Source organism: Oculina patagonica, chromosome 2 (assembly GCF_052425735.1).
Source record: "Oculina patagonica isolate OP01 chromosome 2, crgOcupat, whole genome shotgun sequence".
In the NCBI taxonomy this organism is placed as follows: domain Eukaryota; kingdom Metazoa; phylum Cnidaria; class Anthozoa; order Scleractinia; family Oculinidae; genus Oculina; species Oculina patagonica.
In genome coordinates, this window is record NC_135759.1 from 6,106,413 (window position 1) to 6,130,982 (window position 24,570).

The 24,570-nt window shown below is 39.2% G+C and overlaps 3 protein-coding genes and 1 pseudogene across 3 annotated transcripts; 2 read left to right on the forward strand and 2 right to left on the reverse strand.

Annotated features, from left to right (window-relative positions):
* Positions 1 to 1,805: 1,805 nt before the first annotated feature.
* On the forward strand, positions 1,806 to 3,616 carry LOC144641742 (putative serine incorporator pseudogene; annotated as a pseudogene).
* A 692-nt stretch (positions 3,617 to 4,308) lies between these two features.
* On the reverse strand, positions 4,309 to 12,359 carry LOC144642745 (CDK2-associated and cullin domain-containing protein 1-like). The gene is made up of 8 exons (XM_078501801.1): positions 12,224 to 12,359; positions 11,969 to 12,092; positions 9,396 to 9,498; positions 8,524 to 8,619; positions 7,526 to 7,622; positions 7,043 to 7,132; positions 5,969 to 6,110; positions 4,309 to 5,430 (listed from the first exon to the last, which is right to left on the reverse strand). Exons 1-8 carry the CDS (start codon positions 12,270 to 12,272, stop codon positions 5,382 to 5,384), a joined length of 750 nt encoding a protein of 249 aa, XP_078357927.1. The 5' UTR covers positions 12,273 to 12,359; the 3' UTR covers positions 4,309 to 5,381.
* A 30-nt stretch (positions 12,360 to 12,389) lies between these two features.
* LOC144642746 (protein BCCIP homolog) lies at positions 12,390 to 19,707 on the forward strand. Its single transcript, XM_078501802.1, has 8 exons — positions 12,390 to 12,555; positions 14,404 to 14,478; positions 15,465 to 15,545; positions 15,892 to 16,020; positions 16,488 to 16,672; positions 17,410 to 17,437; positions 17,846 to 17,998; positions 19,043 to 19,707. Exons 1-8 carry the CDS (start codon positions 12,406 to 12,408, stop codon positions 19,214 to 19,216), a joined length of 975 nt encoding a protein of 324 aa, XP_078357928.1. The 5' UTR covers positions 12,390 to 12,405; the 3' UTR covers positions 19,217 to 19,707.
* A 1,834-nt stretch (positions 19,708 to 21,541) lies between these two features.
* LOC144642842 (large ribosomal subunit protein uL24-like) lies at positions 21,542 to 24,521 on the reverse strand. The gene is made up of 2 exons (XM_078501945.1): positions 24,045 to 24,521; positions 21,542 to 21,618 (listed from the first exon to the last, which is right to left on the reverse strand). Exon 1 carries the CDS (start codon positions 24,477 to 24,479, stop codon positions 24,045 to 24,047), a length of 435 nt encoding a protein of 144 aa, XP_078358071.1. The 5' UTR covers positions 24,480 to 24,521; the 3' UTR covers positions 21,542 to 21,618.
* Positions 24,522 to 24,570: the final 49 nt, after the last annotated feature.

The following is a 24,570-nucleotide window of genomic DNA, read 5'->3' on the forward strand; positions in this document are numbered from 1 at the left end:
CAACTTTCGGCTCATTCTGCATTTAAACATTACAAAAACTCCTCAGCAAACATGACGTCATCATTTTACAAATTTTCCCCTCGATATGTTATTTAGATATTTATTTTGCTGTAAATTTGCCTAAAACTGCTTAGAAATCTTTGTTTTGTTTAGAAATCTAACCATCAAAGGGGAATTAGCATACATTTAAAGAAATTATCTTGATTAGAAGCAGCGTTTTGGATTTTTTGGAGCAACTTTCGAGCAACTTTTATTATCAGAAGCAACTTTTTTGGATTTTTGGAGCAACTTTTGAGCAACTTTTTGAGAAATTACGGGCAACTTTTTGGGAAATCTCGAGCAACTTGTGGAAAGCCCTAATTGCAAGTGAGTTTGTTCTTTTACTGAACATTTATTTCCATCCTAGCCATATGCCCATTAAAAACTGGTTTACACGATATCATTAACTTTTTAAACCTTTCGGAAAATCGCTAAATTAAATAGTCGCTAAATCTTCCTCTCAAAAAAATCGCTAAAATTAGTTGCCGCTAAAAATTGTAACCTTAATGTATCAGGCACGCGTCCTCGTTAAACTTATCAGCGGTTGTGCACAATAAGGAAAGTGGACTTCGTGTATGAGATAGCAGAGTACAAGTCAGTGAAAACTGGTGACCCCATTGTACTGAGTCCAATGAATGTATTACCATCAAACAAAGCACCAGACCCGTTTAAACCAGCGAAGCCCAACAAACAATTAGTAAACACTTCTGAGAAAATCCGGATTCTTGAAAAATAAACGCATGCGACTCCTCTAATAAGCTGTTTGACGCCTCTTCATTTTGTTCGACTGCAAGGGAAAAACTCCAGCGCATCAAAGCACTATTCAGTTCGTTCGTATTGTGTCTTTTATTGCAGAGAAATATACTAAAATAACCGTTATTTCACTATTCATCAGATGAATAACCAAAACAGAATAAAAGCTTTTTGACTTCCGTTAAGAGTTAAGGTTTTTTTTTCATCTATTGTTTTTTAATTTTTGTTTCGCCACGATAAAAAGGTTTCCATCAAAATTTTGCACATATGTTTAAGAATGAAAATTTCGATTGTATAGCTATTGTTAAATGCAATTCGCCCCCAATTCGCCCCAAAGCGTATGATTTTCGCAGAGAAGATTTGAAATAAGTCTTTCTTATGTTGATTTTTATTTTAGAATTGCCACAAAATTTTAACTGTTAACATTTTATCCCTCGGCGTTTGCAACTTGAATGGAAAAATTGTCTCTGAAGGTGGGTCGGTGGGCTCGAGTATATAAGTTGGAAAACATTTCTCTAATTAAGTAATTCTGTTAAAAACACAATACTAGCGGGTTTTATTCCGGCTTATCGTGAAAACTGCCATTAACCTCAATGCATTCAAATTTCTCGGTCGTGTAGCTTTGAATGAAAAACCATTAAGCCGTTGACGTATTTTCTGTCAAAACGTCTACCGAGAAAAAGCATCCCATTGATTACAAGCTGGAGCGAATCAAAATTTGTTGATTTAACGTGAGACAGCGAGAAGTCAAGTCATGCTCTTTAGACCGTGCCATTTTAGTCCTTGCAGTCTAAGCCCTTTCCTGTTCGTTGCGGTTTATATGTGTTTTTTCTATTAAAGTTTCACGCAAAATTTTCTTCTTTGGGTCATATGTTTGGTGTTCCAATATTCTGTAATGAACAAAGGAGCTGAAACAATGAGAAAGAAAGGAACATGCGACATTAAACATTAAAGATTTCTCTGAACCATTGACACGTGTTATAGACTAACAACATTGAACAACAATCTTTCAACTGGCTTTCTGCGGCTATCCCTCAACCGAGAAATTGTAAAACGAGGATAACTTAAAGGATTGAAAAAGCCGTAAAAAGGAGACATTAAGTGACATGGCCTCGGCTGCATCGAGTCACGAAGTTTTCGTAGAAAATCCAAGAACTAACGAAGCAAACTCTCGCGAAACACCAAAGTTTCGTGTCGTGGACGCCATCTTTGAACTTTGCTACAAGCTTGATGTGGTTTTATGCTGTGGTTTACACATCTGTGCAAGATGTTTTCGACCGCGCGTTCGGCTACGACAGTCAATTTTCACTCGAATGTGCTACATTGGTTTGCTAGTTGGAGCTTGCCTGTTGTGCTGTTTTCTGCTAACGCCGCGAACAAGACATTACATGGGCGATAATTTCTGCCAAACGGTCTCGTATTTTTTCTGCGATACCTTACTCAGTTACGCTGCAGTTTATAGAGTTCTTTTTCTGTTAGCAATCTTCTATTTTATTCAGAGCTTAGTCTTATTTGGAGTATCATCAAGCAGAGAGATCCGTGCCCGAATTAACAATGGCTTCTGGGGAGTCAAGATTCTTGTTTTATCTCTATTAACATTTTTATTCTTGTTCATTCCGCATTCGGAATACACTGGGGAAGTGTGGACATTTTTTGGACTAAACGGAGGCTTCGCGTTCATAATTTTACAGTTTGTCTTGCTCATTGACTTCGTTCATGCGTGGAATGTTAGCTGTGTAGAGCGACTTGAAGCCTCAACAAGCTACACACAGCTAAATCTATGGTATATGGTTCTCTGGGTGCCTACGATAACACTTTATGCAATCTCCATTATTTCAATTATATCATTCTATATACTTTATGCCTGGTCGCCTGGCTGCCACAACAACATGTTTTTCGTAACGTTTAATGTATTCCTGTGCGTAGCTGCTACTTATATCTCGGTAAATCCCGTTGTCCAAGATGCGCGCCCACGTTCGGGCCTACTACAAGCAGCGGTCGCCACCGCGTACAACACTTTCATCACGTGGTTAGCACTGTCCAATGAACCTGACGAAGTCTGTAACCCGTCACGTGACTATCTCTTCCCCGGAAGTCCATTCAGTAATATTCAAATTCTATTGAGCTTGGGCTTCATGTTCTTTGTTCTAATATACGCGTGTTTACGCGATGTTCGCGCTCCGCAATACGGGAAATTACATCCGGGACATTCACCACCCGCGCACGCGCCGTTCAGGGAAACACACGAGATCCCGGATAGTCAAGACGCTACCGTTCGCAGTAGCGTTTTCGTTGAAGGCGGCTGCGTGTTCGACGATGAACAAGACGGCGTAGCGTATAGTTATTCGTTTTTCCAAGTGCTGTTTTGTCTTGCCGCTTTTTATACAATGATGGCATTAACGAGCTGGTACCGGCCCGAGGAGGGTGAACATTTTAGCGTCAAGTTGGTGTGCGGTTGGGGCGCGGTCTGGATCCGACTCTCTGCCGCCATTTTTAGTACTTTTATCTATATTTGGACATTGATAGCACCGGTGATTTTCCCCGACTCGTACAGGGATTTAGTGTTTTTTCAATTTATGCTCAGCGCTCAAAAATCAAACAGAAGGGTAGAAATACGACCAACGAACTAATTAAATCTGCTTTCGAAAATCTGCTTTCGATTTGCGGGTGACCGAGAGCGAGTCCAACAGGTTGTGTTTTGTAGAAGACTGGATAATTCTTCTAAGAAATAACTGTTATGTACGGATGACAAATAACAATAACATTTTGGCCAGATATGGGCAACGCGCATTTGTTGAATAAATATCCTACACACAAGTTCATCATTACAGTTGTTTTTCTGCCATAGTTAACCGTTATTTTAACGTTTCTTTCCATTTGAAGGTTATTCGGTAAAACAACCTTGCGTCACACGACGGGGCCCCTTTAAAGCTATAGTGATATTAAACATTTCTGGAGAAATCTGGAGTAGGGCCCAGGGGATCCAAGTGACGGGGATGTGCGAAGGATTTTTTGGGGTCGAAATTTTCGATTCCGAGATTTTTTTGGGTAGGAGAATTTGGCAGGTATTTTTTTGGGTGACTTGATTTAAATAGGGGATTTTTTTAAATCAAACAAAAGTGCCTTGGCGCGGCCTTGACAATTTAGGGGTAATTTGACAAGGGATTTTTTTGGGCGTTTTTTTTTTGGTGCAGGGAATTTTTTGGGTAATGTCGGGAGACTTAAGGATTTTTTTGGGTCCTGAGTTTTGCCTCCATTTGATCATCCCCATCACTTTGATCCCGGAGTACCCCCCCCTGGGGAGTAGGGTAGGGATTTTTTTTAGTGTCTAGTCCAAAATAGGGTTTCAAAATGCAGCTGAACGTGTTCTAGAATTCCAGAGTCCCATCGACATATCCCCAACCAAAAATTCCCTGAGTTCTTCCCCTGGGGGTACTTTGGGAGGGCAAAAGGCCTATTACAGGGCAGTTAATTGACGGCACAAAAGTTCTGGAAATTTTGTTCCAAAAAAGTATCGTACATAACAAAATAGTTTTAATTCCTTGTTAAGTATAAATTACATCGCCAATTTTTTAAGTCTAAAGGAAAAAAATCCTCTCAGAGCGGACATTCACAACTATTTAGTGAGTCGGCTTTCGCTGATAAGTTAGCCTGCGAACAGGCTTCGCGCCGTCTATCCGATCGCTCGCGAAAGCCTGTTCGCAGGCTACTAATGAGTGGGAACTTCAAACGTAAGGCCTGGAACACGGTGCAGTAGTTCGAACAATTCCGGCGTTTGACTAGTCTTCAAATTGTTGCGCTGGGACCCCGGGCTCCGGCAACACTGTATGCAAAGGTAGAAACGCTTTTCACTTCTGCTACAATGCGTTAAATTAATATATATTGAACGCAGGTGTCCAGTTTGTGGAACGAAGCGTACAATGTCCTACCTTTTGGCTGACAACGCGTGGCTATGTTAAGTGCAATGCTGCATAAAAACTATGTCCAGGGCCTTGACATGTAAGACCGGGGGTACTCCACGAAAATTCTGTAGTATCCACCTCGGGCTTTGCGAAAACACTTAAAAATACTTCATTTTTTTTCTATATTGGATTAAAGGATTTTTTTTCGCCATCCGTAGTAACAGTGAACTGTTCCAGAGAACACAAATGTACCACCAAACTTTGAAAACTAACGACAACAGAAATGTTCACAACCAGTACGGAGGATTAACATTTCAAACTTCAGCTTGAAAAATTTTACACCAACACCCCACACTAGTTTAACATCCATCAGCCAAAAAACAGGAATAACCTCTTTATGAATGACGGAGTTTCTGGGAATTAATTTTTCTTAGAAGAGAGGTGATTTGAGGGGCAGAAAACGATGACATTTTTAGCTTCTGTTGTACTAAATTGGGCGTTAAAAAAATTGACTAACAATGTCTTTTCTAAGTCCTTAGTATATGCTACACTGAAGCGTCTTTTTCATGGGTGAAACCGCTGAAATGGAGTGACTATGCCAGGGCCTGCTGACTGTTTCATTCTCGTTCCCATTTCTTTTCTTGACGCTTATCCACTTCCAGATATATCATTATAAATGTTCTTTTTTTATCTGCCTTGAAAATCATCACCTCTTCTTTTCTTGCCAGTACTTTCTCTGAATAAAAACACAAAAGGGATTATTGCTTCTTGTTGCCAGTTTGATTACATAACAGCCTGTTCACACTTGTCATTTTAAACTAGCTTAAAACCAAAATCCTTTAAATTCTTCAAAAGTGTAAACTCTAATAAAGTGAAAAATACAACAGGCGACACATTCCCTGATTGGTTGCTATTTATTTTAAACCAGTTTAAAAGAATTAATCAAGTGTAAACAGGCCACTTTTGTGCATTTTCAACGTAAGTTTAACATTGCCACAGTGAACCTAACATTCCTAAAAGATGAAAAATGTTCCACACGATTGCTCTTGGTGAATGGAGGGATTTTATTGATGAAATTCACAGAATATTTCCTGTTGGCAAAGAGCTTTCTTAATAATAGAATAAATCGCTGATCTTGAGATGTTTTGTTCTAGATATGTGACACACATAACAACCCTCCAAGTAAAGACCATTTTAGTTGCCATGGAGACCAAAATGTTGGAGCTGGAGACTACCTTATTATAGGAAATTAACGATACCAATATTTTTCTTACCTAGTGAAGCCTTGACTAGTTACCAGGTTCTCTTGTAACAAGCGGTCCTCTTGAATTAGGTTTGGTAGTTGATCGCATTGTGTTGGTGGCAAAATGTTGGGAATGAATCTCGCAAACAACACTGGATTGCGCATTGAAAACTCTGCAACAGAGAAAAAGCAAGGAAAAGCAAATCTGTTCAGTAATTCATGTCAAACAAATAGAATGATACCCTGAGAAATCAGTAGGTCTTTTCTCCTGTTGTGACTTTGGAGGTATGGAAAGCACAAAAAGAAAAAAAAAAAGCAACAAACATATGAAAATAGAAAATAGCTGCTCTTGCAAGGTTAGCCAAATATGCAATGTTCAGATGATGTTCTTCTCATTTATCCTAGTTGTAGCAATATTAAATTTTGTTTTATGTTCATCTCAGTTCAAGAGATCAGGGAAGCAAATGTCTCATCAGGGCTGTTTTTTTTTTTTTTGGCAAATTTGGATCCTCTTGCCCACATCCATTTTTTTTTTAGCAAACTTGGACCTCTCACCCTGCCTCCCACCCTAGTGGGATGCACGGTGGCCTAATGGTTAGCACGCTCAGCTCGGAGTCAACAGCCTGGGTTTGAGACCTGGCCAGGGTGCTGCGTTGTGTTCTTGGGCAAGACACTTTACTCTCACAGTGCCTCTCTCCACCCAGGTGTATAAATGGCTACCAGAGAACTTACTGCTGGGGGGTAACCCTGCGATGGACTAGCATCCCATCCAGGGGGAGTAGCAATACTCCTAGTCGCTTAATGCTACAGAAACCTGGATAAGCTCCGGCTGTATGGGCCACTTAGGCTTGGACACGGACTTTTACCCTGCTAGCAGATATAAGCCCTTAGAGTTCAATTCTGCTGTCAAAATTAAAATTGACCCAACAACAACTGCCCCTCACCCACCCAAGTAAAAAGTGATCAAGTGAGCATGCGTTGTTTACTTATATGCACTGGTGGAAAACACAATTTCGAATTTAAGAATTAAAAGGGACTAGTAAGACCTATTGACTTTATCATGTTAAGGGACTTGGAATTTTAGTAAGCCAATGACAGAACTAACCTGGCTTGAGTGAGTAGAGCCCTTTGATAATCGACATCATGATATGAGGATCAACACCAAACGGCTTGGATGACACCTCTTCAATTACACCTGTCAAAAAAAAAACCTCTCAGTGATTGAAAATTGTCAGAGGATCTTTCTAAACTTTTTAAGCTTTTAAATTCCCATTACATGATCCAACTTTTGATAAATTCAGGTCAAGCATTTGCTTTGTGGTGTTTTGCAGTCTGGTAACACAAGACAGGACAAGTGCCTGTGACTGCTCTCTGCAGCAAGTATGCTGAAGAGTTTATATGGGAGAACAAGTTAAAGCACTTTAAAACAAAAAAAATGTGATTTGAAGTCCTTGGAGGTGGTACAGTGCCAGCCATGATCCTTTTTAAATTCTCATTACCTGTTTACTTGACAAGGTATCAATATTGTATGGAGAAACAATATGTTGATCATTCTTTTTGTTAAAGGACATGCACCACATGAACGTACCAAAGAGAAATGCATTGTCAGCAACAAGATCAGTGAAGAGTTTCCACAGTTCTGTTTTCAAATCTGTGTGAAGCTTTGGTGTGACATAGAATCGGTTCTGTGCAATAAAAGGAAACAGTATATAGATGATAACTGGAGAAAGGTTACAGCAACTAGGATGCGAAGGTTACTCAGAAATAGAATTCTGAGTTCTTCTTACGGGAATCAAACCTATGAACTTCTTTACACCAGTCAAATACTGTTCCACTTGTCTAACACATTTCTATGCTGTGTCTTACTCTATTTAATTTCTTTTTAAAAAATTCAGTATGTTGTGAAGGAAACTGATTGAACAACAAAAAGTTCTGTTCACAATGGATGTTATAAGATGGTGTAGATTGTACGAAAATGCTAAATGCTAAACTCTGTTGTAACTTGATTATTACTGTATTGAAACACAATGCTTGGGCATTTGACATTTAAAGTTACTATTAATTATCTCCTATGAAAGGCTTGAGTAGTAGTGGAGTGTTTTCGACATGCCTCTTGAAAGTATTCTTAAATGACTGAGATGTTTTCATGGATTTGGCCTGGAAGGAGGGGGGGGGACTCCCCTTTAAAATTGACAGGGGTGTTCGTTGGAAAATTGCGAAAAGGCACCAAATTCCCATTTTGTGGGTGTGGCCCAAATTCATTTTTCACCTCTTAGGGCCTAAGAGGTACCCATTTAAAAATGAAAACTTACTGGCACTGGCAATTTTAATAGTTTTTAAGAAATAAAAGTTACTTGCATAACAAATACGGTTACGATTCCTATCATTTTTCATATCAGTAATCTAAAAGGCCTCTAAAAGGTACCGTGACAACTTTAGAGGCGGCCATTTTAGGTTTTAGCACCCTAAGCAGTACCAAACTGCAAATTTTACCTCCTACAAGGTACGAGAAACATGCCCGTCATTTTTATAGGGGAGTCCCCCCTGGGGGATTTGGCTTTTCACATATGTTTACAGAAATCTTACCATGTAACTGAAGATGGCCACTATACCGCTAACTGCTTGAAAGAACTGCGCCATTGCAAAATTAAACTTTTCAAGGTAAGCTTCTGCTGGTGTCATCTAAAAATGTCAACAAGACACAAATTAGTACAATAATGCTGATTTGCTGTTTAAAAGGTGCTGCTGGGATTAGGGAAACTGCTAGGATTAGAGCTCCTACTGGGAAAGGGGTCCCGCCAGGGAAGAAGACATACCGGTAATAGGAGTAAGGGCCTCTGCTGGGACTAGACTAATAGACTTTGCAGAGGAATGGACCTGGCTGAAGTAAAGGGCTCTATTCAAGTAAGGAACTTTGCTACTGGAGTAAGGGTTTCTGCTGGGGGACAGCGCTGAGAGAAGGGGCCTCATTTGGAGAAGCTCTTCAATCTATTATTCTTGGAGGGCATTTTGCATCTTTTATCAAGGGAACTTATTTCCAGCTTTTTCTTTGGAGGTGGTGGTAGTTGTGGTGGTGGGGGTGGGGGGGGGGGGGGGGTTGGCTTAATTTAAGTCAGCTCAGCTGTCACTTACAGCTACAGGTGGTTGAACACTTCATTGGAAAGTCATGCAAATTATATCATGAACATCACAAAATCTAACCACCCTCTAGGCCCCTAGGGCAGATCGTCAGCAGCTCAGCATCTAACTCAGTTTTTTCACTTGTTTTGGCTAGTCCTTGCCATGATAAAGAAATTCACCCCCTATTCTCAACATAATTTTATAAATAGGTGCTGTGTAGCACATATTTATGTTACAGTATAGTTATTATATAAAACATTTTTATTTCCAAATAGCCGTACATGTATGTTATTGTACTGGAAAATAATGTCATGTTTAGATTATAAGCAGTTGTTTACCTGCAGTTCTTGTGCAACACGTCTGAGATAAGAAGTCACAAGTTCAATAAGGTTGCTGTACATCTTGTCAGCAAATTGCTGGCATACACATTTATACACAGTGCTAAGAAGACAAAAAAAGAGAAATAAGAATATACAGTACAACCACCCATAAGCAGCCGACTGAAATGCCAAGCCTAAGTACAGTGTTGCTAACGGGTAGTGGTTACTTATCAGAGGTCAGACCACATGGGGTCTAAATTTTGAGTCATAGCCTGCAGTCATTACAAAACTTAATAAAACTTGTAAATTATCCAAGCACAAATTTATCCATAAAGTAACCTGAAAACGATTACCTTATTATAGGAAATAAGGTATTTGAAATTAACGCGACTTAAATTAACGCGGATTGAAGGAAAAATTACTTTCCAATAAAGAAAATTAGCGTGAAAGAGGGGGTAACATTTTAAAATGAAAGAAATTAATGCGGCAAACACAAAGAAAAAAACTTGTTGAGACGACAGGAACAAGTTTATATCAAAACTAGGCATATAATCCTAAACATATGGGTTAAGCGAAGGAATCGGACCTCCTCGAGCGTTCGTCACAGTTTCAGTGATACTGGCAGATTTCTACCCTGATGAAATCATGCACTTTTCCTAGTCAAAAACGTCTGGACTGTATCGAGAAATTGGGGCCAAAATAATGGAAATTAAGGTCATGGAAATTAACGCTCCACTTAATTAACAGCACGAAAATTAACGTTAACAAAAATTAATGTGACTTAAATTAACGCGAATTTTTGAAATTTGCATTAATTTCATGAAGCGCTAATTTCCTATAATAAGGTAACTAAAGAACACATACAGTAAAAACCCGCGTATAAGAACCTAACATTTAAGAACCTGTTAGGCTAAAATTTCATTTTTAAGCACCCTTCACATAAGAACCATTTTAGGCTAAAATTCTAAAACAGGTTCTTATTTTCAAAAAAGAAAAAAAAATCTCAAAAATATTGAATTAAAAAATCTTCTCAAAAATATATTTATATACAAGATTTATTGGGAATTGTAGTGAAGGTTACAGTATAGTTTAGTCTCCTTCGCAGGGAGGGTTGCGTGACGTCCCAAAAAGCGGCTGCGAAGGAGACTAAGTATAGTTTTGATTTTAAGAGAATCAGATTAAAATAGTATAGTATTTTGCTTACCGAAGCCTCCAAGAATACTGTTATTGGACATTAAAGAGCAGATCATGTAAAAATTCTACTTTATTTCTTGAACAAAAAGTTAAGAACCTAATTAAGAACCTAGTAAGACTAATTTTACACTAAATACCATTTATATAAGAACCTGTTTAGGCTAACTTGAAAAAACCTAGCTTCTTATACGCGGGTTTTTACTGTACAGTATGGGAGGCGTGGTGGCCTAGCATTTTTTTTCTGTTTTTTTTTTAGCATGCTGGACTCTGGATAGAGCAGTCTGGGTTGAACTCTGGCCAGAGTCACTGTGTTGTCTGTGTTGTTGGGAAAGATACTTTACTCTCACAATCCCAGGGGGGTACTCCGGCTTGTAAATGACGGGGATGATCGAATGGAGGCAAAACTCAGGACCCAAAAAAATCCCTTAGTCTTCCGACATTACCCCAAAAAATTCCTGGATCAAACATAACCCCCCAAAAAATCCCTTGTCAAATTACCCCTAAATTGAGGAGGGGCAATAATATAACACAAAAAACACATAAAAAATTGAACGCTCATGTTTGTTTATTCATCATACCATAATTACGCCAAGGCCGCGCCAAGTTCGTTTTTAATACCCCCATAAAAATCCCCTATTAAAATCAAGTCACCCAAAAAAATACTTGCCAAATTTTCCAACCCAAAAAAATCCCGGAATCGGAATTTCCAAACCCCAAAAAATCCTTCGATCATCCCCGTCATTTACAAGCAAGAGTACCCCCCTTGGCCTCACAATGCCCCTCTCCATCAGGGTATATGAATAGGTACTAGTAGTGGGAAATCCTGCGATGGACTATGGGCCTAATTACATGGAAGGAGGGTAACACCCCTAGAAGGGCTGCCCTTTTAGGAGGGTAACCACCCTCTTTTGTTTTCCCTGGTTTCGTTTACATGCGAGTTAGGGTTACCCTAGCAGGATGATCAGATTATTGTCACATGACATGGTTTTGCAAAAGTTACAGCTGTGTAAACCTGGGTAATTTTCTTCAGAGAAATTACTTGCTGCTTGCAAAAGCGATAAATCCAAGCCAGGACAATACTGAAACTCATCACGACAGTCAGGAAAACAGTTTGGCTGCTGGAATAGAACATTCTCCTACTGTGCAAATAATAGCCGATGATCTTAAAATAGTAACCAAAACATTTGAGGGGCTTTCCTTAGAACAGCTTAGAACCACAGTTCTGAGCTGTCATGAAACAGTTACTCTTGCAACAATGTGATAACAATACATAGTTTTCTGCTGCTGTTGTTGTTGTTTTTTTTCCCCATGAATTTTAATAAAAATAAAGATGTTAAAGCTTACACAAACCTAAAAATAACAAAAATATTATCTAAGTTTAATTCTATAAAGCTCACCTGTACATTTCTTCGTATGAAATCGGGATAAATTGTCCAGGATTCTGTTGTAAAATTAACAGAATCGCACTTTCCAGCTTCGGCCAATGAAGAGCGATATAATCTCCATCATTAACAGAAGTAACTACGGCAAAAACAAGAGAAATGTGGTACATTTTAGTTTACTCATGCCAAGAAACAAAATTGGCCACAAAATTGGCTACAAAATTGTACTTGTTCTGAACGCTATCAGAGCGCGCGTTTGTTTATTTTTACCTCTTGATTGTCTTAGTGGCGAGTTTTCTGCAACACTTTCAGTGGACATGTTGATTGAATTCTCCAAAACTTCCAAAATATGCTTTTAAAAGCATGACAATCTTTTCGACCGCCTCAACTGTCGCCCGCCATATTGTTTTCTTCTTACGGAGCGAGGAATGGGTCGAGCGAGATTATTCAAGATGGCGGATTCCGATTCGAACGACGGAGACGAACAAGCTTTGCAAAAAGGCGAGAAAAGAAGGCAAGAAGATGGCGACGAAGAATCCGACGATGATTCATCTTCAGAGGCACATTCAGACGCATCAGATGAAAGCTTTGATGAGAATATGGTAAGAATTTGACACTTTTAAACTAGTCTCCGCTTAGTGCTCTTGCAAGGTTCAGTTTGCATAAAGCACGTGGAAAAACCAGCTCACAACACAGGGAGAGAAACACGGTGTGATTTTCACGATAGTCAATACAAGCTCGATAGCCGTGTGTATAGTTAGTTCTTTAATAAGTGCTAGAAAGGACTTTGACTTCGGGGGTAGAATTAAAGGTAAATACTAATCATGTAAGACTTATGTCTGCAAATATTTAAGCTTAATCTTACTTCTCAGCAGTGATTACGTTATGATTAACCCCTCATTCATATTAAAAAGTGATTATAAGCTTATCAAGCCCTCATTCCAGTGCAACAAAACCTTTCATAGATTGATGTGTTTTAAAAATTCTAGTTTTGCTTGCAGGAGCTATTTCAACTTGGTTTTTGCCCACCAAATTAATTTAGCCAGCTCGTATCAAAATAAACCCTGTAAGTTGCAGTTGTTAGGTTCATAAGGGGCTCTGCATGTGGTATATGATAATTTAAAGATGATGTTTTTAGGAGAAATAAAAATAGAAGAAAGTGTCACCCTGTCAAACCCCCCAAAATACACAAGCCTGAAATTTTCCCAGGGGGGTACTCCAGCTTGTAAATGACGGGGATGAACAAAGGATTTTTTTGGGTTTAAAATTTTCGATTCCAGGATTTTTTTGGGTTGGAAAATTTAGCAAGTTTTTTTTTTGGCAAGACTTAGGGATTTTTTGTGTCCTAAGTTTTGCCTCCATTCCATCATCCCTGTCATTTACAAGCCGGAGTACCCCCCTGGGGAAATTTTAGACTCAAAAAATACCTTGCATCGAAATTAAGTAATCAAAAAATTATGAACCCTGATGAACAGCTCCCAGGGAGCAGCTAAAGTGACATGAAAGACATTGATGGACATAATTTGTACAGCTGTAATGAGTCATAGAGAAAACAGGAGAAGTAAACAAGATTACAAATAATATGTACATTGTATATTCTTCTTAATATTAACAGTTTTTTCAGAACATACAGTGTAAGTTGCTGAAAAAATGTTTAAATAAATATTTTTTCGATCCACTGATTGCAATGAAAACCCGAAACAAAAAATTTCGTGCGGAGATAAGACCCAAAATATGCGTATTTTTTTAAGACCTAAAAAAATACATGACAGATCCCTTGACCCAAAAAATACTGAGCGTGTAAATTTTCAACCCAAACAAATACGTTGGACCCCCCCGTCATGTATACTTTGAGTACCCCCTCCCCCCCCCCCCTGGGTCACCGGTACAAGTCCATACAGACAGGTAGCTAACCTCTTGATCACCTGGAAAGAAAAGTAAAGTCTACGTTCAGGTCTTCAAGCACATCAGGCTGAAACTTATCCTGGTTTCCATAGCATGAAGCATCTGGGAGTATTTCTACTCCGCTCTTTGATAGGATGCAAGGCCAACCCTCCAAGTTTATTTTTTTACTTAGTGACCATTTGGCCACCAACTGCTCAAGTTTGGTTGCCAGTGAAAAATTTTAGTCGTCAAATTAAGATGATGTGTTCAATCCTTCTTCTCAATTTTAGTCACCAGGCTGGCAACTTCAGTTCCAATTTAGTCGCCAGCTCTAAAACTTAAGTCGCCATGGCGACTAAAATGGTCTTAACTTGGAGGGTTGAAGGGATTTGCAGGGTAACCCCCTAGCATTTCCAAGAACACAACGCTTGGCGACAGACAGGGCCGAACCAGGAATGCTTGATAATTTCAGACTCTAGCGCACTAACCATTAGGCCACCATACCTCTCATGGAAAGGGGAGTGCACAAAGTTAATAAATCATTCCTGTTTTTATTATTGTTGCAGGAGATTCCTGTTGAATTTGAAGCATTTCCTCCAACAGAAGAAGACTTTAGTGGCATTCGGTGCCTGTTGCAGCAGGTATGTCAAAGTTACTAATCCAAAACCCTGTCAGTAAACTTCGCTTAAATGCCTTACTCAAGCACATTATAGAGGCCCTGCCAGGGTAACTTCCGACAAGTGACGTGTCCCAAAAAGTAGAGGCAGCACATAAAATAAAATCGTGACAAACGACAACCCTTATGGAAAAACTTAAATTCCGACAAGAACAGGCAATTTTGCTTCAATTTAATAACCGACAGCGACATGAAAAGCGATAAAACAGCGACACACAACATTTTAAAATTTAGACAAGCGACATAAGAACCCCCCTGGCAGGGCCTCATTATATAACAGTAAACATGCACACAAAGAAATGAACAACTGAACTGTTTTACCAGAAAATGCTGATAATATAAGCTCCTCTGGTTAAAGGCTCATAATAATAATAATATTACAGTCGAAGCTCTCGTAAGCGGACACCCTCGGGACGCGAAAAAAGTGTCCGTAACTGGAGCTGGCCGCTTACGAGAGTGGTTCTCGTACGCGGCCACTAGAGGTGTACGGGATAGATGGCCGCTTACGGGAGCTTGCCCAGCTAACAATAACCGGACGGACGTGGATGACGACAAAACAAACACTGAAATATGGTACTGTAATTACTGTAAAATCATTGTGACGAACGGCGATGTGAAGTTGATTGATAAAAACAAGTTACAAAGGTTGTTAAAAGGACTTTCTTTGGGATGTCCGCTTACGGGAGCTTAAAAACAAGGAAAAAGTCTAAGTCGTTATCTCAGAAAGTGTCCGCGGCCGCTTACGGGAATGTCCGCTTACGAGAATGTAAAAATACAGAGTTTGTATGGGAGCGTAAGACGGGATTTCAAACAAGGCGGCCGTAAGTAGAGCTGTCCGCTTACGAGAGTGTCCGTCAAGAGAGCTTCGACTGTATTATAATAATTACCGCTATAATCATAATTATTCTATTTTATCTATTAATAGTTTGTTTCAATTGGCTAAAATTACAGCTATTCTTAAAGAGTGCAGTGGATCTATCAAAACTTAGTGATCTTATCATTTCTCAGCCTGAGGTATCCACAGTGATTAAGGTACGTCTTCGTATTGCATTTTATTTATTGTTTCAGTTTTACAAGTTGCATGAAATGTTGTCTAATTAAACAACAACTTCATCATTTCTTTGAATTGCTGGATTCAAAGGTGGCCAAATTTACCTTTTCCAATGCCATTAAAATGAAATGAAAATTTCCAAATTATATTTATTTATTACAAGTAAGCTGTTTGCATGGGGAACATGTTTATACCAAAGAAATGAACATAAAATGGATTTTTTTTATTTAGATAACAGTGAAGGTTGTCAATAAAAGATGTTACTAATGCAAGCTTTTTTAAGAAGTGCAGCTTATTTCTCACTTGAATTTCCCCTGTCATAATAAGGTTGTGAATGAAGAAGATCTTGAAAGCAATGGTGAAAGTAAGAATAATGATGATGATGATGATGATGACGATGAGTCTGAAGATAATGTCTTTGGAGTAACGACAGTGGTGAATGTTAAGAAGCATCAGGTTAGGAACAATATTAAAATTTATCTCACTGTTGGTCCTACACTGTAGATGTCTATTATTAATTAAAATTGAAATGGTTTAATTAAGGCCATGATTGGTTTTGGTTGCAGATTCATAAAGTGACCATGTTCACGATGAATGCTTAACTTATAGTTAACACATTTTTTACACATATTCTTAGCAGGTAATATGTTTGTGACTAACAGAGTGCAAATATTACCAATGCATTATTTGTAGACTAAGACAAAAAATATAAATGTAACGATTAGAAACAGAGGAGACTAACCTGTTGCTTCTTTAAAACCGTTATCATGTGATCACTTTTTAAAATGGTGGAGGCTTAGTGATCCTTACATGTACAGTACATCAGGAAATTATTTTGGTCTGTCCTGCACATTTTTGCATGCTGAATTGGTTACATTATCTAGATGTTTGAGGAATGTATTGTCCACTTTGTATTTACTCAGGAAAATGATGCTGTTAAGCAGCTAAAGAAATTGTTGGTTGATAAATGCAGAGAATCAGCATCAAAAGAAAACGTCGCGGAATTCACAGATGTGATAGAAGGACAGCATGCTGTAGGATTTCTTATTAACGAGCGTTTTATTAATATCCCGCCACAGATTGCTGTGCCTGTTTACAAAACATTACGGTAGGAATAATGCTTTTGTTGGACATCCATTCCGTAAGCAGACTGCCTTGGTAACAGAAAAAGTCTCTGTTAAACAGAGTTGTTTGTTAATGGGGTTGAGGGGGTAGGAGGTTTTTTTAAAATTTCCTGTACGTATGTGGCTGGGACCAGGCCCAGGGGGGGTACTCTGAATTTTAAGTGATGGTGATGATCGAAGGATTTTTTGAGGTTTTGAAATTTTCAATTCTGGGATTTTTTTTGATAAGAATATGCGGCAAGTTTTTTTGTTATTTAAGTAGGGATGTTTTTTGGGTATTAAAAACAATCTAAAGATTCGTAGTAGTGCCTTGGCTGCGTAGTTCTGTAAATAAAGTACAAACAAACATGTTTTGCTGTTGATTATTAGGCTGGTTGATTTTTGGTCCAGAGATTTTTTGGGTTCTGTTGGATTAAGCCCTAGAGAGTTTTTTGGATCCTGATTTTTGCCCCCATTTGATCACCCATGTTACTTGAAATCCTGAGCACCCCCCAGGGGACTAGTATACGTTTGCCTGCGGGGAGTGTTTGTAGGTGAAAGAGGTTTATTTGCAGAGGTTTAACAATTTACTGGACAATGACACTGGGGGATGGTGTTTACCATTAATTTTTTACACTGTTACCAAAAATCCCATAAATTTCCTCATGTGACTTCTCATTATATGTACAAATTGTCTTAAATTCACTCCTGAAATTGAAAGGTTTCTTTTTTGTTTTCTTAGGTCTGAACTTAAGAAGATTCATAAAAAGGTATGTCTACTAGAAATAACTCTACTACGTAGAAATTAAGTAAAAAAAACCATCTTGAAAAGGAAAAGAGGTGGATTCTTTCATAAATTTGCCCTAAAAAGGTTTAAAATAATAGACTGAGATAAAGTGTCAAATAGGATAATGATCAAGATATAACTTAGCCTTTAAAAAATATATAAAAAATCACCGAACTGTAGAAATATTATAGGCCTGAATTTTCATGTTGCTGCCCCTCCCACTTTCTTCTACTGCCCCGCCTACTTTGTCTATAAATTCTAACTATCACCTTGTCGTGTATAATTCATAGCTCGCTGATATAACCGCGACTGTCATTAAAAGGCACAACACATGAGCCACAGAATGTTGACATGATCTTAAACTATTGAATTTCTTATTTTTGTTTTAAAGGGACAGGACACGCCACTCTCCTATTTTGTTATAATATGCAAGACATACGAAGATATTGAGACAAAAACACAGAAAAAGGCTAAAAAGACCAAGACCCATGATACTACAAGTGCACTGAGTTTTAGTAATGTTGAGGATGAAGTGTTCCTTAAGGTGAGGACATAAACTACAGGTTTAATAATATGTAAGTTTTTTTTTGCCGATAAGACAATAATTATTTATTGACAACAAATTAAAATTACAATTATAATATTTTGTATTCAACAAGTACGATTTTTATGCTTTTTTGTGGTGGTGGTGACGAGGATGGCAGGGGACCTGAGCAAACCTTATACTTGCCAACTTGTTCTGGGTCAAAGGCATAAGATTTTAATCCAAAGAGTGCCAGGATTTCCAAAGATGATACAACCATGTCCAAAGTTTTCTGAAGGTGTCTGCAGTATTTCAGAAGACATTCCAAACTTATTCCGATCCCAGTGTGTGGATGTGTGGACGCTAAACATGACCTTGTTCCCAAATGGTAATTTGCTTTTCTTGTCAAAACTCTGAGATTTCAGGGAAAGCATCGTCATTTACTCATTTTACGTGCAGTTTTCATTTCTCACATTGGTTTGAGTTCTCATATTTTTGGAAAGTGTGCTGGTTATGGTTGTAAAAACTCGCATTTTTCAACTATTAAGAAATTGGTTTGTAAACGTGAGTTGGCGTGAGATCAAAGTTTTTAACTTGCAGATGCGAGACTCGTGCCTTAGAGTTGGCAGGTATACAAACTTGATAACAGAATAGTGTCCTTCTGCTGGAAGCTTTCCCCTTACAAATCTCTAAATTTTTTGAAACCTTCAGGGCGGCCATTGATGTTAACTTTTAGACAGTGGTAACATTGGTACCCTTAGGTCTATCATTAAATGGATGATTGACATGAGGTCACCTGTAGATCAGTATTCTTGTCAGGACATTTCCATACCCTCTCCAAGGAACGTCATTGTAAATTCTAAGGGGGATGGGGGATTCACAATCAAAAGCCAAAGTTGTTGGGGTAGGGGAGTTCAATCCAAAAAGCCTTTTATTATAAGGGTATACAAATTTTCAGTGTCATCATACATTCTAGAAAGAGCGGTGGGGGGTGGGGGACAGTTGTCCCCACAAGTGGGCACCTCCCTTGTAATAAATTTAAAGTAGTTTTTCTTCTGTTTTCAGGAGAGTCAGCTTTCCTTCAGTTACACGGCCAGCACAGATGCTGACGAAACTCTAGTAGCAGGCAAATGGACTTCACATGATTCCGAATTAAAGCCTTATAGAACTGTACTAGTGCTTTCAGCTGATAAATTTGATAAGGCACTGGAAGGCATACATAACTTTCTTACACAGTAGCACTTTTAAAACTCTGGAGTATTAGTAGATAAATTATTATTATGTACTGTGGAGAATGCGAGACACATACCTAGGAAAAAATGATTAACTATTTTCTGACATGGTGCGAGAATGACCAAGCCAGGCGGCCCCTTCTATTTTTAATTATAAAAATTATTAAGCTCTTCAAAAGCATAGTTTAGGAAGTGTTCTTTTTACATGTGTCAGTGCCAGTACTCCATGTGGACTTTTCTGCTTGTTCAAACAAAATACAGCATTTTATTTGAATGAACATTTCCCTTGATTAAGTGCTGCCTTTAATGAAGTGCTGCACACCAATCCCTTTGCCATTTTTTCCACTCAGTGCTAATCCCGTGCTAATCTGTGCTGTTCCTCAACTGAACCGAATGACAGAAATAGCACTCCTGGAGTGCCAAAACAGTGATAAGGCTTCACTCTTAGGCATCCACTTGACTCTAATATGGAATAAAGACTGATGTTGCCATTTGAAACCGAGTTTTTTTTTTTTTTTTTTGGGGGGGGGGGGGGGCTGATTATTCAAGGGAAGTGGATTAATCAAGAGATGGCTATAACAGTCAACTCTCGTTATAGTGGACACGCTCGGGGCGTCTGTTATAGTGAGAGTCTGTAATAGTGTGAGTCATTTCCAGTCAATCCTCTTTCACCGCAAATCTGGAATTTTGTCCGTAATAGCGAGTGTCTGCAAGGCAACAGTTGACTGTATTTGAGGAGCTTTGGTAATCTTATAACCGGAAAAATGTTGTGCAAAATAAAAGGAAGAGCACAACCTCATTCCATGGTTGTACACAAAGGGTTGAGAAGATCTGGGTACGAGATTAGGGTCTCTCTTCTCTTGCTCTGGGGTGCAGGGAGAGAGACTCTGGGAACGAGTTTGGGAAAGTTTGGGAAAGCAGAGTATTAAAGTCGTGCACATTTACACACTGTAGCCCTACACACCACTAAGGAGCCTGCTCAGTTGTACAGGCTCCCGAGTGGGGCTGGGTGAAAAGAGAAATCCATACCTTATTGTTACTTATTTTCGCGGGGCTCATTCTCGTCCCCTGCCCTTTCGTCTCTTAGCCGGCTGGGCCGGCAGAGGAACAAAGGGCCTGGGGACAGGAATTCCAGTCCTAGATTCTAGGACCCGGCTCATGATGCAGTCACGACGTCCAAAAGAATGTATGAGTCGCGACGGCTTCCGTTTAGGAATCTTTCCAAACAGCCAATCAAAAATGATTTTAAAAATCCAGTCCCCAGAGCCCCCGTCCGGCCAAGCCGGCTAAGAGAAACGAAGGGTGGGGAGAGAATGCGGGGAATTTTCGCGATTTCAAAAAATCGTGAAATTAGACCGCGAAAATTAATTCTAAACAATTTCTATTGTATTTTTATGCTAATTACGTATTTTTGGCCAAATCGCGAAAATTAAGGCTCGCGAAATATTCCTGTTCCATTTTCGCGAAATTAAGTAACAATAAGGTAAGTAAAGCAAGCTGAGCAAGTCAAGTGAGATGAGCATTAATTTCCTGCAGAAGAAAGGAGCGTGGGGGAGCACACTTGGCTTGCATCACTCATGGATTTCGTTTTTAGCCCTCCCCACCTTGGGAGCCTGTTCGCCGGCTACCAAACAATGTAGCTTTACAGAGATGTGTTAGGCCTGGTTTACACAGCAACATAACGGCAAGGTCACACACACATATGCATGAAAGAAACCAACACCTCTGTCTTCACACAGGTCTTATTTCATCAATATGAACAACATAGTAGGAATGTGAGGACTTACACATTACAATACAAGGAAAAAACTGATCTTTTCTTAAAATTGTTAGGTGACTAGTACAATGCGAGTTGGGCCTTAGCATCTCCGAGTAAATATTTTGAGCCAGTGCAAAGGGCACAGTAGTGCTACACCATCACTATAAAAATTGTTTTTAATCCTATTTTAGATGTCTGATGACATGGAAAAAGTACACTGTATGCCTTAAGAAAATTCATCTGGGGGCATCAAGCAGGTTTCGTGAAATTAAATGTCTACCAAAATTACTCAAGTGAAGGATGAGATGCTTTCGAACCATGGCTTCTTGAAAGTTCTATATAAGTCTTCTCACGACATCAGAACTGTGATCTAAATTTGCATAAATTTTTACAACTTTAATTCTGTTTACTCCCTTTTAGTTTCGATTGAGAACACATATTAAATACTGGAGAGAGTGTTTCATCACATTTCCAAACACCTCCAAGTTTGTCAAAAATATCTCTCTCTTTGGCGTTTGGAAATAACATAAACCACTCTCTCTCTTGTCTTTGATAACAACAAAAACAACACACTTTTCCTCAAAATATTTTAATGAGCTTTATTCAAGAGGTGAAATGTTCTGGTCGGAAGCATTCCTTCAGAAAGCCACCTGCAAGAGATCACAATGAAAAATAATTAGTTGAATAATGTACATGCAGAAGTCAACTTTTGCGAAGTCAATGAAGTGCACGTGTAATCATTTTAATAGTGGAAGAAGCAACAGGTTTTTAGGGTGTCGAACTAAAATCTAGTAAACCCAAGGTCAAAAGGTCCACTCCGAGTCCAATCTCAATTTTCGGGCCTTTTCAATTAACCAGTCATTTTTGTGGTCCTGGGCCATTTCCTCATACTAATATTTTCAATTTTGAAGACAAATTGTGCAAGCCCACTAGCCTTAATAAATAAATACTATAAAATTAATGAAAACAAGGTAACAGGGCTGTCATTACTCTTTCGCTGCTACTTTTTTTTTCTCCCCTTTTTTTTTTTTTTTTTTTTTTTTTTTTAAGGGCTGTAACACCTAACACCTGTTACCGCTGATTTCACCCAATGATACTGAAAATGTTGATTGGTGCTATGTTACACTTGCATACAGAAAGAAATGCTTCAGGCAATATGTGTAACTTCAATGTTACGGCTGCTTTAAAACTTAATGACAGCCCTGAAGTAGTATAGTGTGATAAATTTGAATGTGATACGCACAGATGTTTTTTATGGTGGTACAGTTATAATTTTAGCACATGGATGCTTAATACAGACAAACTAAATTGTAACAGTGAGGGACTTTTAAGAAAGTGTTATTTTTGCTTACGATTATCGCATTAGACAAGGTTACTGAATAAAGCCTTTCATTCCATTGTCCTGAAAGTTGTGCATGTGTAAATAGCACCAAAGTCAGGTTGTAAGGGCGTTGCATAAGTGGCAAGCAAAAATGATACTGTCTATAGATTAAAATGAGCCCTAAGATACGGATTCTTGTACAGTGAGGTGTCTATTATTTTTCATATAGTAACCTGAATTCTACGCGCATTTTGATTGGTTCTTACTTATGATTTATTAGAGTACAGATGCATAGATGATGTCACGCGTGATCAGAGTTCATAGTCCAAGTCAGAGTTTTATTATATATGAAACAAATAGATTCAATTTTGCTGTGGGTCTGTTCAGTTATAGATCACAGAAGACATCAAAATGTGGCTAGCGGCTCGTGGGCCACTTTTTTTGTTCTTACCACATTTTGACGTCATCTGTGATCTATAACTGAACCGACGAACGGCAAAATGGAATCTATTTGTTAAATGCAATGGGGGGGGGGGGGGGGGAGCAACTTCCCACACATTAACTTAAATGAAATTGGAACAATTTTCTCACAACTTCTAAAGCAATCATTGGGGCTGCAGTCAGTGGTTGGTCATTCCTTATTTTCTGACACTGGCAAGACCCAATAACAAATTAATTATTGTGGTACTTTCATTTGCATTTAAGCACTAAAAAGTAATGCGAAATAACAAAATTCTGTTGTTTTTTTAAGCTACGCGACTACAACAAATTTTTGGATTTAAACCATGTATTTTAGAGAAGATAGTTCTGACCCCTTCATAACACTGAATCTACAGCATCACTGTCACGCTTGACTTTGCTGCACCGCCGAAAAACCACTGACTAATCGTGAATTGTTGCATTGCAAGTTGTGAAAACATGGTTATTCCGTCCCAAACCTCCTTTCTCGGGTGATTCTATTCAGCAGCATGGTGGAATAACAGAACAGTGATAGTTTATTGCCCTAACCAACAAATCAAAGCTAAACGCAAGCAAACCGGAGTGACAGCTTACCGAAAGCAAACCCAGAGTAAAAGCTAACTGCAAGCAAACCAGGGGGGGGGGGAGCTAACCGCAAGCAAACCATGGTGAAGCTAACCACAACAAACTAGTGACATTCCCTCATACTGCCGAATAGGGTTTGTCACCCCGTTTCTCCCTCCCCCCCCCCCCCCGCTCCCCGGTCCACAGAGCATTCTAACACAAACATGTGTATTGTGGCTGGGTATTCTGACACCCCATGAAAGACGGGGTGGCCTAATGGTTAGTGCGCTGGACTCTGGATCGAGCGGTCCGGGTTTGAGGCCTGGCTGGGGTCATTGTGTTGTGTTCTTGGGCAAGACGCTTAACTCTCATAGTTCCTCTCTTAACTCAGGTGTGTAAATGGGTTCCGGCAACATCATGCTGTGGGGGGGGGGGGGATGGACAAGCATCCCATTCAGGGGGGTAGAAACATTCCTAGCAGTTTAAAATTTTTCAGCATCTGGGATAACCTCTGGCAAGTATGGGCCAATTGGCTCTAGGCTCCCCCCCCCCCTATTTTGACACCCCATGTTGGGCAATTCCTAAGGATTAACCCAGTGTCCAAGTATCCCAGGGGCAGTCCCTGAGGTCCTTGAGAACTACATATCAACAAACTTGCAACTACCTGTATAAAGTTCATAGACGATTGTCTCTAAGATACAGTGACATTCAGCTCTAGTAATTCTCACTTACTTATTCTGTTGACATGGCTTGAACTTCTTCTTCTGTGTGTTTTCCCTTCTCGGCCAACTTGGATCGGTTCTTTCTCTCAAGGATCTTCTTGCGATCTTTGTCTAGCTTCAACTTGACAATCTCCACTTTGCTCGGGTGAATGCCTACACTAACTGTAGCTCCATTGGCCTTCTCCCTCTGGATTCTCTCAATGTGGATGACCCATTTCTTGCGGTAAACTTGAATTACTTTTCCGACTTGCTGGCTTTTGAAATGGCCACGTGTGACTTGAACCTCGTCGTCTTTTCGGACAGCCATGGAGCGAACATTGTATTTCTGGCGCAATTCTTTCGACAGGGGCGCGCTCATAAGCTTTCTCCTCACACTCGAAGGCGCGGAAAAGTGGGCTTTTCGGTTTTTTCTCCTCGAGGATGTAACTTTACTGTTTAGCTTCATTTTGAAGGCCGACCATGCATTCGAAGCAGGAGTAAAAGAAAGATTTAGGCGAGAGGGGGGCTCTATAAATGCAATTTCCCTCATTATGGAA